The sequence below is a fragment of the Lissotriton vulgaris genome, chromosome 1_1, assembly GCF_964263255.1.
Source record: "Lissotriton vulgaris chromosome 1_1, aLisVul1.2, whole genome shotgun sequence".
Classification (NCBI taxonomy): Eukaryota; Metazoa; Chordata; class Amphibia; order Caudata; family Salamandridae; genus Lissotriton; species Lissotriton vulgaris.
Window position 1 is genome coordinate 673,288,727 of NC_141685.1, and position 14,405 is coordinate 673,303,131.

The following is a 14,405-nucleotide window of genomic DNA, read 5'->3' on the forward strand; positions in this document are numbered from 1 at the left end:
TTAATGATGCCAGGAAATGTCGCAGTGTGATCCAATATCTGGACAGGCATGCTATTCATGTTGCTCTCCTCCAGGAGACGCATCTGCGTCCCGCTCCTTCCCCCAACTTTGGCGGGCGGTGGGCTGCGGCCAGGAGGTTTGCTTCCTATTCTTCCTATGCTCGAGGGGTTGTCATCCTTGTTAAAAGATCGCTCGCATTTCAGGAATTGGGATTTGTGGGGGACCCTGAGGGGCGCTATGTGCTATTGTGGGGGCGGCTTGGGCAGAACACTGTACTGTTTGTTAATTGCTATGCTCCTAATGTCGATACGCCAATCTTTTTTGTCACTTTGTGGGGTCATGTTCTTGCTGTGGATGCCACTTACATTGTGTGGGGGGGGGGGGGATTTCAATTTTGCATTCCATGCCCAGTCGGACAGATCGGAGGGGAGCCCTCAGTATAATGTACAGGCTAGAGAAGTGTTGCGTGGAATTGTGGAGGAGGCTGGGCTGGTCGACAGCTGGAGGTACAATCACCCTGCCACCAAGGAGAGCACACATTATACCACACATGCTTGTTCATGGGCGAGACTGGACTATGTGTTTCTCTCTAGAGGGTTGGTAGCTGGCCTACGGGAGGCTACACATCTGGCTCGGACGTACTCTGATCACTGTCCGGTGAAGGTTGTTTTATCCGTCCCCGGGCTGCATAGGCCGCGCCCACCTTGGCGTCTATTTCCAACTGCTTTGCTTTATCCGGTGTTCAAGGAGGAGCTTGGTGTGGAGGTAGAGGCGTTCTTCCCTAGAAACAAGGGCTCTGTGGACAGCGTCGAGGTTATATGGGAGGCATTCAAGGTTACGATCCGGGGTGTCACTATTTCTAAGAGCTGTGGAGTACTTCGACTGATTGTTCGGACCCTCGAGACCTTGGAAGCTGACTTGCGGGATTTAGAACGCAGGATGCAGGTTGACTATGATCCCGATCTTCTGGTGCAGTTCCGTACTAAACTCTCCGAGTACGAGGAGGAGGCTGCTAGAGAGGCTAAGCATAGGGGGAAATACTGGACGGCGAGGCGATACAGTGAAGGGGAGAGGCCCGGTAAGGTCCTCGCTGCCCTTACTAGACATCCAAGGCATGGGTCGGACGTGTTGGAGTTGGTGTCACCGGATGGCACTCGCTGTCGGGACACTTCGGAGATTCAGCGTACTTTTATTGACCATTATGCGCACCTTTACACGACACAGCAGACGGGTGAAACTCGGTATGGTGGATTTCTTGACGAGCTTGCACTTTGTTGGTTATCGGATGGCCATCGAGAGTTCTTAGGCAGGCCCCTGGAGGTGGAGGAGGTCAGGAATGCCATCATGTCTTTGTCTAATGGGAAGGCCGCCGGTCTGGATGGCCTTCCTGCTGAATTTTACAAGTGTTACGTGGACACCATGGCACCTGTTCTCCGTGAGGTTTTTGAGGAGTCCCTGGAGGGGGGGCGTCTGCCGGGCTCCATGCGTGAGGTTGCCATTACGTCGCTGCTCAAGCCGGGTAAGGATCCGTTGGATGTGGGTTCCTATAGGCCCCTCTCATTGCTCAATTGTGATGTTAAAATTCTCGCGAAGGTCTTGGCAGTCAGACTGGCCGAGCTCATGCCCGTTATTGTCTTGCCCGATCAGTCGGGATTTGTGCCCGGCCGTGCTACCTCCCACAATCTTCGCACCTTGTTTTCGCTTGTGTCGACCATTGCTCCTACTGTCCCGGTTGCCGCTATCTTTCTTGATGCCACCAAGGCGTTTGATTCTGTTGAGTGGGGCTATCTTATTGATGTTCTCTGTCGGATGGGCTTCCCCAGGATCTTCATCTCATGGGTTAAGCTCTTATACACTGATCCGATGGCGAGGGTAGTGGTGAATGGGGTGTTGTCCCCCTCGTTCCCTCTCACGAGAGGGACCCGACAGGGATGCCCCCTCTCGCCCCTCTTGTTTGCGATAGCCATTGAGCCGCTGGCCTGCAGGATTCGTCAATTTCACCAGCAGAGCGCCTTTAATGGTCTTCAGCGGCAGGTCGGTATTTCTTTATACGCCGACGATGTAACGCTCTATGTTAAAGACCCTGAGAACAACCTTAATTCGCTCTTACGGGAGCTGGTCGCTTTTGGAGGTGTCTCCGGTGTCCATATCAACTGGCGGAAGTCTCAGCTTTTCCCCCTCACTGCTGCTGTAGCTAGGTTTCCCCTTGACTATCCTCTGGAATGGTGTGATTCGGAGTTGCGATATCTCGGCATTGTCGTGTCCTTGGATAGAGAGGAATCGGTTCGGCTTAATTATGGAGTGGCTATTACTAAGCTTGCAGATGACGTCACTAGGTGGATGTCCTTGCCTCTCTCCATGGCCGGTAGGGCGTCCCTTATCAAGATGGTAGTCTTGCCCCGCTTTCTTTACCTCTTTCAAAACCTTCCGTATCATCCTGGTGCTTACTTTTTTCGCAGACTTCGATCCGAGCTCATACGATTGGTCTGGGGGGGCAAGCAGCCGCGGGTGGCTTGGGCTACCCTTACGTTGCCCTATGCTGATGGCGGTTTCGACGTCCCTGACTTTGAGCTTTATTATCTTAGCGCTCAGGCGCATTACGCTTATCACTGGATGCGCCCCACGCCGTTTATGCCCCAAATTGCTGCTGAGCATTGGGTTGCCCACCCGCTCCCTCTGGAGGGGATGGTTTTGGGCAAGGTGTCAGATGTGGAGACGCCTCGCACTACGGTGACGTGCACAGTGGATGCTTGGAAACGTGTGGCTCAATTGCTGGGCGTTTCCTTTCTCTATTCGCCGACCTTGCCTCTGTCTTATCATCCTGATTTGTCGCTGTTGTTGGAAACGGGGTTTCAACGAATGTGTCGACGGCTCGGTATCCTCACGTGGGGCGACTTGTTTCATGAAGGTGCCTTCCGCACGCAGGCTCATTTCTTCGGAGGGGCTTCTTGCTCCCCTCTGGAGCTGTTCTACTTTATCCGCTTACGGCAGGGCATGCGTGCTCTGCTACCGGATTTCCCTTCGGAGCCTGGGGTTACCCTCCCCCTCCACGTGCTTTTGGTTTCAGATGGGCGACACCTGGTGTCGAAATTATACGGGGCTATTCGCAGACAGCGTTCGGTCCCAGCCAATCGGGTGCGCGAGCAATGGGTTGCTGAGTTGGGAGCCCCTATTACCGATGAGCAATGGAAGTACTGCTGTGGGCTCACGGCCAATGTTTCCTCTAGTTGTCGCCTTAAAATTATCCATTACAAGTTTGTTCAGAGGTACTATTATACCCCGGCGAGGAAACTACGGTTTCATTTAGCGGAGGATGACAGGTGTGCTAGGTGTCGTGCGGAAGGCGCTGACTTCCTGCACTTGGCTTGGAGCTGCGCGGGGGTGCTGGAATATTGGACTCAGGTTCATGAAGCCCTGCAGATTATGGCGGAGGATGGGGTGGCATTTGGCCCCTTAGTGATGTTGCTGGGCTACTCTAAAGACGTGCCTGCCTCTCACCGTAGATTTGTTGATGTGGCCTTGCTGCTGGCTAAGCGTAGGGTCGCTTGTTGCTGGGGTCGTGGCAGAGTGCCGCGCTTTCAGGATTGGGTGACTGACCTCATATATTGTCAGGATCAATACAATGTCTACGCTGACTTGATGCCTGTCCGATGCAGACCGAAGGACTTTTGGAGTCCGCTCCAGGTGTACCTCCTGACCAGAGCTGTGCAGGACTTTGACTCTGAACTTGGGGACCGTGAAGGGATTGGTTAATGGCAACATTGTGGGGCTGGGATTTTATGTTACACCTGCTGATCTCCTAGTATCGGGGGAGAGGCTGGGTTGTCTCCTCTACATGCGAGCTCTTGGGGGTTGGGGTTCCCTTTACGACAAGTGTGTGGCTAGGAAATGAGATCGTATCCCTGTAAGGTATCTTTATTTTAGGTATCCCTTTTGTCTGAGTCTCCTTTGTTTTATATGCTATACGCTAACAGAATGTGTCCATACTGTATTGTTTAATTGGCTTGCCTGTACATGCTGGATCATTGCTCTCTAATTTGCACTGTACATTCCGATTTTGCTCCGTGTATTGGCTGGTCTGAGATCCTGCCCTTGCTTGTATCTCACTTCTTGGTTCTGACGTACCACTGTAATGGCCATATGTGACTGTATGTATTGTGTATGCACTTCCCTTTTCCCTGCTTGTCTCCAAATAAAGGTTTAAAAAAAAAAAAAAAAAAAAAAAAGATTCTCCAGCAGGGGCAGCCACCATATGAGTGACACTGTAATAGCCGATCCTGATGGATTTTCACTTCATGGATGTTACCAACCTTGAATTTTAAACATACCAACTCTATGTTGACATTTTGCTCTACTTTACAACTATGCTAATCCTCTTACCAACCATTCCATCAGCTGTAGGATCTATCATATTACTACTTCTCTATTATTCGGCAATTAAATACAACAATACCTCATTGTTTATTATGAACTGAAAAGCCTTAAAAAAGTATTTTTGATGACACACGCGTCAGCTGCAGCTGACATCTAACAAACCCAAAATTCATTGAATGACTAAATCAATCAGTGGAGAATCTTCATTGCTGATATATTTGTTAAAAAATAGAAGTACAACTGCTTACAATACATATGCTATTGTTGTTCTGTTAGCATACTGACTTGACAATCTGTAAATCTTTACGGTTGTACTACTATATTGATTAGACATTTGCTTCACTTGCAATCAACATAATTATCTGTGTAGTTATCTAATTTTGTCTTCCCAATCCACATAAGTTGTATCCAACTTACAACTGAATACACTTGGTGTGCTCCAGATCATTCTTTCTATTGTTTGAAGTGATGTACCTCTCATCACTCTAATAGCACTTTAAGGGTAGCAACGTGTAGTCTGATATAGCGCCCACTTACCTGGTGTCCTTTTTATTTTTGTTGATATATACATGGCCCAAACAATGGTGATGTGTGGTTTATATTAGCCACTATTCCCACTGTAAAGTAAGACGGCTGATGATTGCTCAGGTGAGAAAGATTTTAAGATTTTCTATTTGAGACTGCTCTCTCACAGGTATCATTGGTGGTGAGTAAGCTTTCAAAAGCATAAAGCTTGCATCTAGTCTACCACAGACTTTCAATTTTCTTTTACTGAAAAACATGATGTATTCTATTTAGGACGCAGCAGCAAGCATGAGTCAATCCTTCGAATATAAGGCAGATTGCAAAATGTAGAAGATGTTACTTATTAGAGAATAATGTGCATTGTTGTGATCATTGCTTAAGTTTGGTTTCTAGCCAAGTATTAATTATATTGTTGTTTTTGTGTGAGACATTGTCGTCTAATTTTAAAAGTTTAAGTTGCTCTAAGGTGCTTTGAATAAATAAATATGGATAAATCTAAAAACATTAAGGTGGTGGATTTATTGGCCATCCATGACAAAAGAGATAGTGCTACGATGGTACAAATGATCTTATGCAAGAGAGCACTATATCATTGGTGGTTTAAAAGGAATGTGATTTGCAGTTCAGTTACTGACCTGTCCCTTCTTGCTGCTGCTCTCAGTTGTAAAGGAATATAAACACACAATGCTAGCCTTTGTATCTTTAATAGAAAAAAGAATTCCCTAAACAATAGCTAGGAAAACCTACAATACCCAATCCTTAACTCAAAACACTTTGAACATAAACACCAGATCTGAATTTTTAAAAAATACAGCAATTAAATGAACCTCCCTATGGAAAATAATGGTAACAATTCCATCTGTCATTGTCAAAGTTGACAGGCACTTCTCCTGCTATCTTCGAGTAATACCCAAGTGGATAATTACTGAGGTCATATACACAAATACAATGGTCATTAAAGTTCAGAACCCAAAGTAATCTTTTACCGTCACTGTGTAATCAATCTGTGGCGCCATCTCAGCATTGGTCCCACCTTTCAAATACAGTTCTGTTGGAGAAGCAGCAAACAGTACACAGGGCAAGGATACCTGCATGAGAAGGCAGACACTCCTGAAAATGGAGCAAAAACAGTTCTGTTCAAATCTTTTTTTTATGCCATAGGGAGAGTACAATTCTAGAATACAATGAAACTAACATCATATCTCTTCTGGTATGGATAAAACACACATACCGGTTTCTTTCATTGAACCACTGGGCATTTGAATAAAAAGTTCTGCACACCTTATATACAGCAAAAATTGCTTATCATAGGAGGCACCGTCGTTGACAGTCTTATGTACATCCAGCTCCAGATGTTAAAGTTTTCAGTTCTTCTAGTATGACATCTGCAGAAAGGTCTGAGGTTACCTTCGATGATTATGGGGGCTTCATGTGACAGACAGTCTACAATTATATCTAAATTGTCAAAACACTAATTACGGATGCTGGAAGAGGACAACAATGTGGGCCTTTAAAAGAAAATGGTTTTACATAGCATGGCATATATTTGTGGAAGAATGTCCTAAGTGGAGAAGCAGATTATTAGGTGGGAGCAAAAATTACCAGTGGAAGCACAATCACAACTATTAAACACCTCATGTATCAATCCCAGAAATCAAATTAAACAAGGTCAACTAGGATTACAATCATAATAGCCCCATTCATCCCTCACAATACTGGAAATAAGGATTCAAAAACAATTATTCCCTGGGCCATGCGGTGAATGTTGTCACAATGCATCTGAAAATCCCAGAAGACCTCAAACAAAGCAACATTCTAGAATGACAATTGTTATGATTGTGGAGATTCAGGACTAGGTAAAGAGAACGTATTCTTACTCTCTACACTGGATAGCCCTGCTACACCACTTAACACCCAATCTCTTCAACAAATCACTGCTTCCACCAAGCCTTCTACATATGCTGCCAACGCTTGTATCTAAAACTTAGTGACCATTTTCCAAAATATAATGTATTCCTCTCTGCCAGAAACTGTGTTGCTCTCTGCCTTCAAAGCTGGTCAAATCACTCCTCACCTAACCTTGATACTGCTGAGATCCCATAACCTAAAACTGGTATAAAGGTTTCTCTTCCTGGGTGTGGGGACCGAGGGCCCAGCTCTGTGTCGCCTCCCCCCGGGACTTGCTGTTGAACTATCGGGGCCGCACAGGTGCGCCCCGTGCGGGCTGAAAGACTGAGATCCGGGCTAGTGACTGGACAGGTGAACTGCTCCTCAGGGCCAGGGGCCCCTGCGTGGACTGACGTGACCCCCGCACGCCTCACTCCACACCTGAGTGGGACCCCCTCTGAGTACCCTAATCTCCCCTGTTGATTGCTGCTGTTTTTTGCGCCCTCCGCCATCTTGGAGACGCAGTGCCGGGGATGCATGGTGCTGCTGAATTCATTGGGTGAGCGGGGCAGCCGGCCTGAGACCGTCCTGCAATCCCTGGGGGCAGGCTGCTTGGTCCTCTGCGCGGTGTGGAACTTACACTGCCTGCACTGGCACCGGAGCTAAAGGATGCACCGACTTCCAAGGCCCTGAGGGTGCTCCGATCAGCCCCGGGCTTGCTGCTGTGAGGGCCCGCTTCTCCCGACTGTCTACGAACCGAGTGGTGCGCTGTGGTTTGGTGCGGGGCACATCGGCCACTGTGTTGGGGTCGCACGCACCTGCCCCCCCTTCACCCCCTGGACACCTGAGGCCTTGCTGCTGGGGCCTATTGGGGGGGCCCGGAGGTCTTGGGTCATCAGGGCTGCCTGAGGGAATCGCCACTGTTGTCGGAGGTGGGCTCCCTGAGAAGTGGTCTCCTCCCTTCAGAGTCGGTGTGTGGGAGAGGGATCGGCCACTACGCCGGGTGGCAGGGGCTGAGAAGCTGGTGTGAAACTTCCCCCCCCCCCCTCCCCCTCCGGCCACCTCAAGCTGTTCCTTCAAGGACATGGGCAGAACCCACCCCACCCAGACCCCCATTCCCCCAACCCAAACAAAGATGGACCAATTTACTAAGTCTGACCGAGACCCAGGTGGTGGGCTTCCGACAGCTCCTGGGACCCCCGAGGGAGATCTCTCCACCATCCTGCAGGCGATAAGCGCATCACAGGCCTCGGTGGAAAGCAGGATCGGAAAGGTGAGGGTGGATGTGGCCCTAATTTGGCAGGACCTCCGTAATGCCACAGCGCATATCACGGAGACGGAGTCCCGTATCTCCACGGTGGAGGACGACGTGGGCGCTCTCAAATCCCAGGTGGCCCACCTTCAGACACAGACCTCGGAGTTACACCACAGGGCCGAAGATGCTGAGGGAGTGGAGAAAGGCCGCACCGATACCTTCATTGAGGACTGAGTCCACTCCTGGATGCCCAAAGAGAAACTCTCCCCCTGGTTCGCGGTGGAGCGGGCCCACCGTTCTCTCGCTCCCAAACCCCCTCCCGGAGCTCCCGCCCGTCCCATCATCCTTTGAATCTTTAACTTCCGGGACAGGGACGCAATTCTGGGGGCGGCCAGGGACCTGGGTCCATTGCACTTCCAGAACTCCAAAATCATGGTCTTTCCAGATTACTCCAGAAAGGTGCAGAATCAGCGCCGGTCCTATGTCGAGGTCAAGCAAAAACTCAACGCTATGGGTCTCCGCTATGGTCTCCTCTTCCCAGCTCGACTTAAGGTGATCTTCCAGGACGAGACATTCTCCTTCAACACCCCCCAGGAGGCATGGACCTGGCTCACGGAGGAGCCGCCCCTCCTGCCTGGTGCGGCCCCCTTCCCTGCCCGAAGATCACCGACGCAGCCAAGCCAGGATGCACCCAAGGCCCAGCGGCGCCGAACCGGATCTCGAAGACGGGGCAACCACAGAGGAGGGAGTTCCCATTCACCGGAGGCGCAGTCCCAGCGCTCCCCAACTCAGACACCGAACCAGAGAGCCTCTTTCCCCACCTTGGCCTCTTCTTTGATCGATATGGGTAGCATCCTCGGGCCGGCTGTCACTCTGCGAAGGGCCATGTCAGACTCGGACCTGTCTGGGAGCCCCGTGATCCGTGGCTCTGGTGGGGAGGAGGGGGTGTGACTAGCGCTGCAGACTATGTAACTTACAATTCATCCTTCAAGACTCTACAACGGGACTGCGACTGACCCCCTGAGCAGGGACCTACCTGGCTCCACCGGGTGGCCCGATCGGGGTTTGCCTTTCCATTGCAGTCCCAGGCCTGACTCATCCTATTAATCTTACGTTAACCACTTCTTGCTTTTTCAGATGTTGGACCGCCCTTCATGTATACGGATGAATGCCAATTCAGCCACGCTCTTGATTGTTTGTTGCTAATCGTTTTAGATTAGCAAATCACCTCTTTGTGGGGTAATTAGTGGTTGGGGTTTTTTCGGCGAGACAGATGCTTCCACTTCAGAAGTGTAGGGTGGGTGAAGTTGGGGGGGGCGTTGTCTCCCAACAGTTTGCTATTTTTAGCCGCCTACCGGTCGTTGTCCGTTGTTCTCACTGGCAGCCGTGATCCCCTAGTTGTCTTCCCAGTTGACAAGCAGATCACCACTATTCATGCCTCTTTCCCTAAACCCTGGGCCCGGGTGGGTGCTCCCTCGGGCTGGAACGGCCCCACGTCTACATCCGCCCCTCTACACATCTTTCCTCTAGATGACCTACACCCTCAATAGGCCTATCCACATCCTCTCATGGAACATCAATGGCCTCCTTGATCGAATCCAGGGCACAGCCATCCTCCGCGCTGCCCACCGCCACACGCTGGATATCCTGTTCCTCCAAGAGAAGCACCTCCTGGGTACACAATGCTACTTCCTAGCCCGATATGGATTTGACAGGGTCTGGCATTCTGGTTTTGCACGGAGTTCCCGAGGGGTGGCTATTTTACTCAGAAAGGGGCTTCCCTTTATCCTGGCTAAAACCGAGACTGATGCACAGGGCCAATATGTGTCTGTCCCCGGAACGATTGAGGGGCGCCCTATGAACCTCCTATGCACTTACATTCCCCCTGCACTTATGCCCTGCACCCTTCGACACCTCATGCTGGTATTCTCCTTTCCACAGGGCCTCATGGTGGTCGGGGGGACTTCAACGCAGTGATGCAACCCCTACGTGACGCAACGGGGACCCCATCGGAGGGCCGTCTCGCCTCCGCGAGGGTCCTCTCGAGTTGGTCTTCGGCCCTGGGCCTCTGACGTATGGTGGGTCTGGAACCCCCGCAAAGAACAAAATACCCACACGTCAGCGGCCCATCATACTCACTCCAGTATAGACCTCCTCCTGATGCCTGCCACGGACTGCCAGCTGGTATCTGGGGCCACGATATTGCCCAGGGGGATCTTGGCTCAATTCCCCTTCTCCCTTCGTCTTGGGACCCCCTCTGCGGGTCCACGGGCGACTTGGCGGTTGACGGTTGAACGCCTGGTTCCTGCAGGACTCAGGCAGCGCAGCTGGAAAGAACCCAGCTAACTAACGGTTGCGGAGACTCCTTTCGGCAATTGGCAGTGGTCCGAGAGGAGATTCGTCGGATCTCATTGGAATCGGTGGAACGTATTTATGGGTGGGGTGATAAAAATGGCAAACTCCTCCACAACCAAGTGTCTTATCCCAGGGTAAACCACGTTATTCCCGAAATCCGTTCGGATACCGGGGTCCACCAGGTGACGTCTTCAGCCATAGCACAAACTTTTGCTGATTACTACGCGACCTTATATGCCGCTTGCCCTCCTGGTGCTCCACTGACGGACCTGCTGGAGAGGACCGGTATTCTGCTGCCATGTCTCCCCCGGGAGACCGTGGAGGCTCTGGACCACCCCTTCACTCCGGAGGAAATTCACGAGGAGATATCGCTATTACACCCCGGTAAAACGCCTGGTCCATATGCCTACCCCCAGGATTCTGGTTCCCCATTTAGTGGAGCTATTCAACCATGTGGCGGAGGCAGGATCCGTCCCACCTGAATCTGACATGGCCAGTATAGTGGTCATTCCAAAAACGCAGCCGCCCTCCCTGGACTGTGCGAACTACCGCCCGATCTCGCAGATTAACACAGAGCTCAAGATATTCGCTACCGTGATAGCCCAGAGACTCTGACCCCTTCTACAGGACTGGTCCATTCCGATCAATGCGGGTTCATGCCGGCCAGGGGAGCTCGTCACTGCATTCGTCGCCTCCACCTGGCTATGGCCCACCGTAGTCGCCTAACCCTGTATCTGGCGTTGCTTCTCATTGACTTTGAAAAGGCCTTTGATACGGTGGACTGGAGGTACCGTGAGGATGTGCTGGAGAGGATGGGCTTAGGCCTCCCCTTCCGCCACCTGGTCAGGGTCCTTTATACTAACCCCAGAGCCCGTGTCCTAATTAACGGTGAGCTTTCCGAGACATTCCCAATCCGGAGGGGCATGCGTCAGGTTGCCTGCTCTCACCAGTCTTGTTTGCGCTGGTGATGGAGCCCCTGGCGGCGCTCATCCGGCAGGACCCACTCATCCGGGGTTGTGCCTGGAACTTGAGTCAGGTTGATAAGATGGCCCTTTATGCGGACGACATCCTGCTTCATCTGGCGGACCCGGACAGTTCTGGCCCCAAATGCCTGGAGGTCCTCTCCGCTTTCGAGCGGGTCTCTGGACTCTGACTCAACCCGGCAAAATCAACTCTGGTCCCTTTACATCCCTCCCGGGCTTGCTTTGACTGGCAGACGAATATCCCCCTTCAGAGGCAATCGTTCAAATATCTGGGCGTCTGGATTACCCTTCTGCCAGAGCTCGAATGGGCTTTGAATGTCGCGCCTTTGGTCGCCAGGATGAAGTCAGACCTCAAGAAATGGCGGGCCCTCCAACTTAACCCCCAGGGCAGAAGTGCGCTCTTTAAAATGATGATCCTCCCCCGCTTTCTTTACATTTTGTAAAACATCACCATCCACCTCCCGGGGGAGCTGGTTCCGGGAACTAGACGGCATTCTTAACCGGTTTCTCTGGGGAGGAGGGAGGCCGTGTTTATCCCTAGCACACTGTCGTATCCCCCCCTTCGATGGAGGCATGGGAGTGACTAATCTCCACCTCTACTACTTGGCCACGAGGCTTATCGTGATCCCCGATTGGTTTGCAGGCGGCTGATCTGACCCAGCATACCGAGTGGAACTCAACACAACTGACTTCACGCAAATCCAGGCGTTCTTATACGGCAGCCCGGTGCCACAGGCTCTACCCCCTGTCACGAGGGCGGTGCTCATGGCCTGGGGCATGTGCGGTGGGACCGGAAGCTCACTCGACAAACACCACTCTGGCATGGGGCCTGGCTACAAGAGGTCTCGTCCCTGCAAGGGTTCCGCCACTGGAACCTCATTGGGATCTCGTTGCTTGGAGCCGTATGGGTGGGAGACCACATTCGATCCTTTGCCGACCTGTAACAGCGCCATGCCCTTCTTCAGTCCCAATTCTTCAGTCCCAATTCTATAAATATCTACAACTAAGACACGCCCTCCATACACACATTTCATCTCCTACCTCTTTCCCAGAGTTCAGCCCGCTGGAGGCTCAGGTGATGAAGGGGAACCTGGGGAAGAGTGTCCCGCATATGTCAGTCAATGGTGAACAACGGTCCTGCATCCCTGGACTGGCTCAGGGTTCGATGGGAGGGATGGTTGGGCCCCCTAGAGGAGGCGGACTGGCGAGATGCCCTTATGGCACCCAAAACTCTGACCACATCCTCCAAGTTGCGCCTGGTTCAACTTTATTATCTTCATGCAGCCTACCTCACTCCGGCGCGCCTATTCCGGGTCCATTTGAGACCTCCCAGCATGCACACGCTGTGACTCTGCCATACCATGTGATAGAAATCGGCTGGAGTAATGTCCGGCTTTAGCGCCGTTCTGGAGAGGGGTAGAACTCGAACTCACGCAGGCCCTGGGATGGGAGGTTCCCCATGATCCGAGACGCTTGCTGCTGGGGGTGTTCGACGGCCTGGATGGCTGTAGGGCAGACAAGCGCTTTCTGGGGACGGCGGTGGCGGTGGCAAAAAGAGATATTGCTGCGCTTTGGTCCCAGGCTAAGGCGCCAGCTGTACAGAAATGAAAGAAATGAAAGAAACGAGTGGATTGGTTTGGAATGCAGGAGGAGTTTCTCTTCGAAGCCCGGCGCTGCCCTGACTTATTTGCTTAAGTGTGGGGTAAATGGTTTAATCTGCTACGAATGTGATGATCTGCCTAATTTTGTGTATCTGCAATGAGTATCTGACCTGCCGTGTCCAGCCCAGCTGGGCCGCCCTTGCCTTGTTGACTGTGTATAATGCCAAGTTTCTTCCAATGATAAATGAGATGCTGCCAATGAATTTTCGTGTTTTTGAAAAATCCAATAAAGTTGATTATCAAAAAGGTTTCTCTTCCTGGCAAAAAATAAGTAAAAAAGGCGCTTTCTCTTCCACTTCTCACACATTTCAGATAAGAACTATTAAGAGCATAGAAACCACAACCCTGGTCCTGTCAAGATAAATGTGGATGAATTGAGTTCAGGAGGCATGTTATACTGTATTGTATTAAAAAAAAACAATAACACATTTTTTGGGGGGAAATTATTTCAGCCCCCTAAATACACACAATATTGTAAAAATTCTCCATGAGAGGGATTACAGAATTATAGTTCTACTAGACCTTTCATCAGTATTTTAAAAAGTAAGCACATGACATTACTTAACATTCTTTCATCCACAACGGGGACTGTCAGACAAAGTCTGAAGTGGCTATTCAACTTTATACCACGTAGTTACCTGTTTTTCAACATGTCCTCTGTCAACTCTCCCTCCCTAAGAACTACATTCATTGTACTACAAGGCTCAATCCTCACATCCACTCTTTTAACACTCAACCTGGAGCATTTACAATCAATGATATCATACAAAACGTTTGTCATACATCAATACAAAGATGAAAATGGCAAATGTAATATCCTTCTCCTTAAAAGCAAATTCAACCTAAACGTAAGTCCTCCTTCCTTTACTCTTAAGACTCTCCCTCCATTCAAAAATGGAAACATTCTCAAACGTGGACGTTGCACTATCCTAGTTTCCAAATAAGTTGGCTACATCACCGGCCAAATATGAACAATGAATCAGCAGATCTCTAAAATAACAAAACTACCCACTTCCAGCTTCTTCTACTAAGGTAACAATAATCCTCCATCCTGCCCTCAGAATTCAGAACTGCTGTAAAAGCACTGGTCGTTTCCCATCTAAATGGACATATTGCAGTATTACTTATCCCACCTAAATCGAATGTATAAAGGTTATCCCAAACACAGCTGGCTGCCTTATCAAAGATGCTAAAAAATCTGATTATAGAACACACATTTTGAAAGACCTCCACTGCCTACCGCTATAAAATCGAATCCACTTCAAAATGAAATGTGGCATTCACAAAGATCTCCATCTGCGCATGGACAAACAAATCCAAGATAATGAGCAAACCATTCAGTTGTCAAGCACCCAGAAGTTCAGT

The 14,405-nt window shown here is 50.3% G+C and overlaps 1 protein-coding gene across 2 annotated transcripts in view; it reads right to left on the bottom strand.

The window, feature by feature from the left end:
• Nucleotides 1-14,405, bottom strand: part of RTCA (RNA 3'-terminal phosphate cyclase) — a 197,134-nt gene that overhangs the window by 129,219 nt on the left and 53,510 nt on the right. For both annotated transcript variants that reach the window (XM_086954464.1, XM_086954470.1), the window contains one exon: nucleotides 5,886-6,009. In XM_086954464.1, the coding sequence (XP_086810590.1) occupies nucleotides 5,886-6,009 (124 nt within the window). The remainder of the gene's footprint in view (nucleotides 1-5,885; nucleotides 6,010-14,405) is intronic.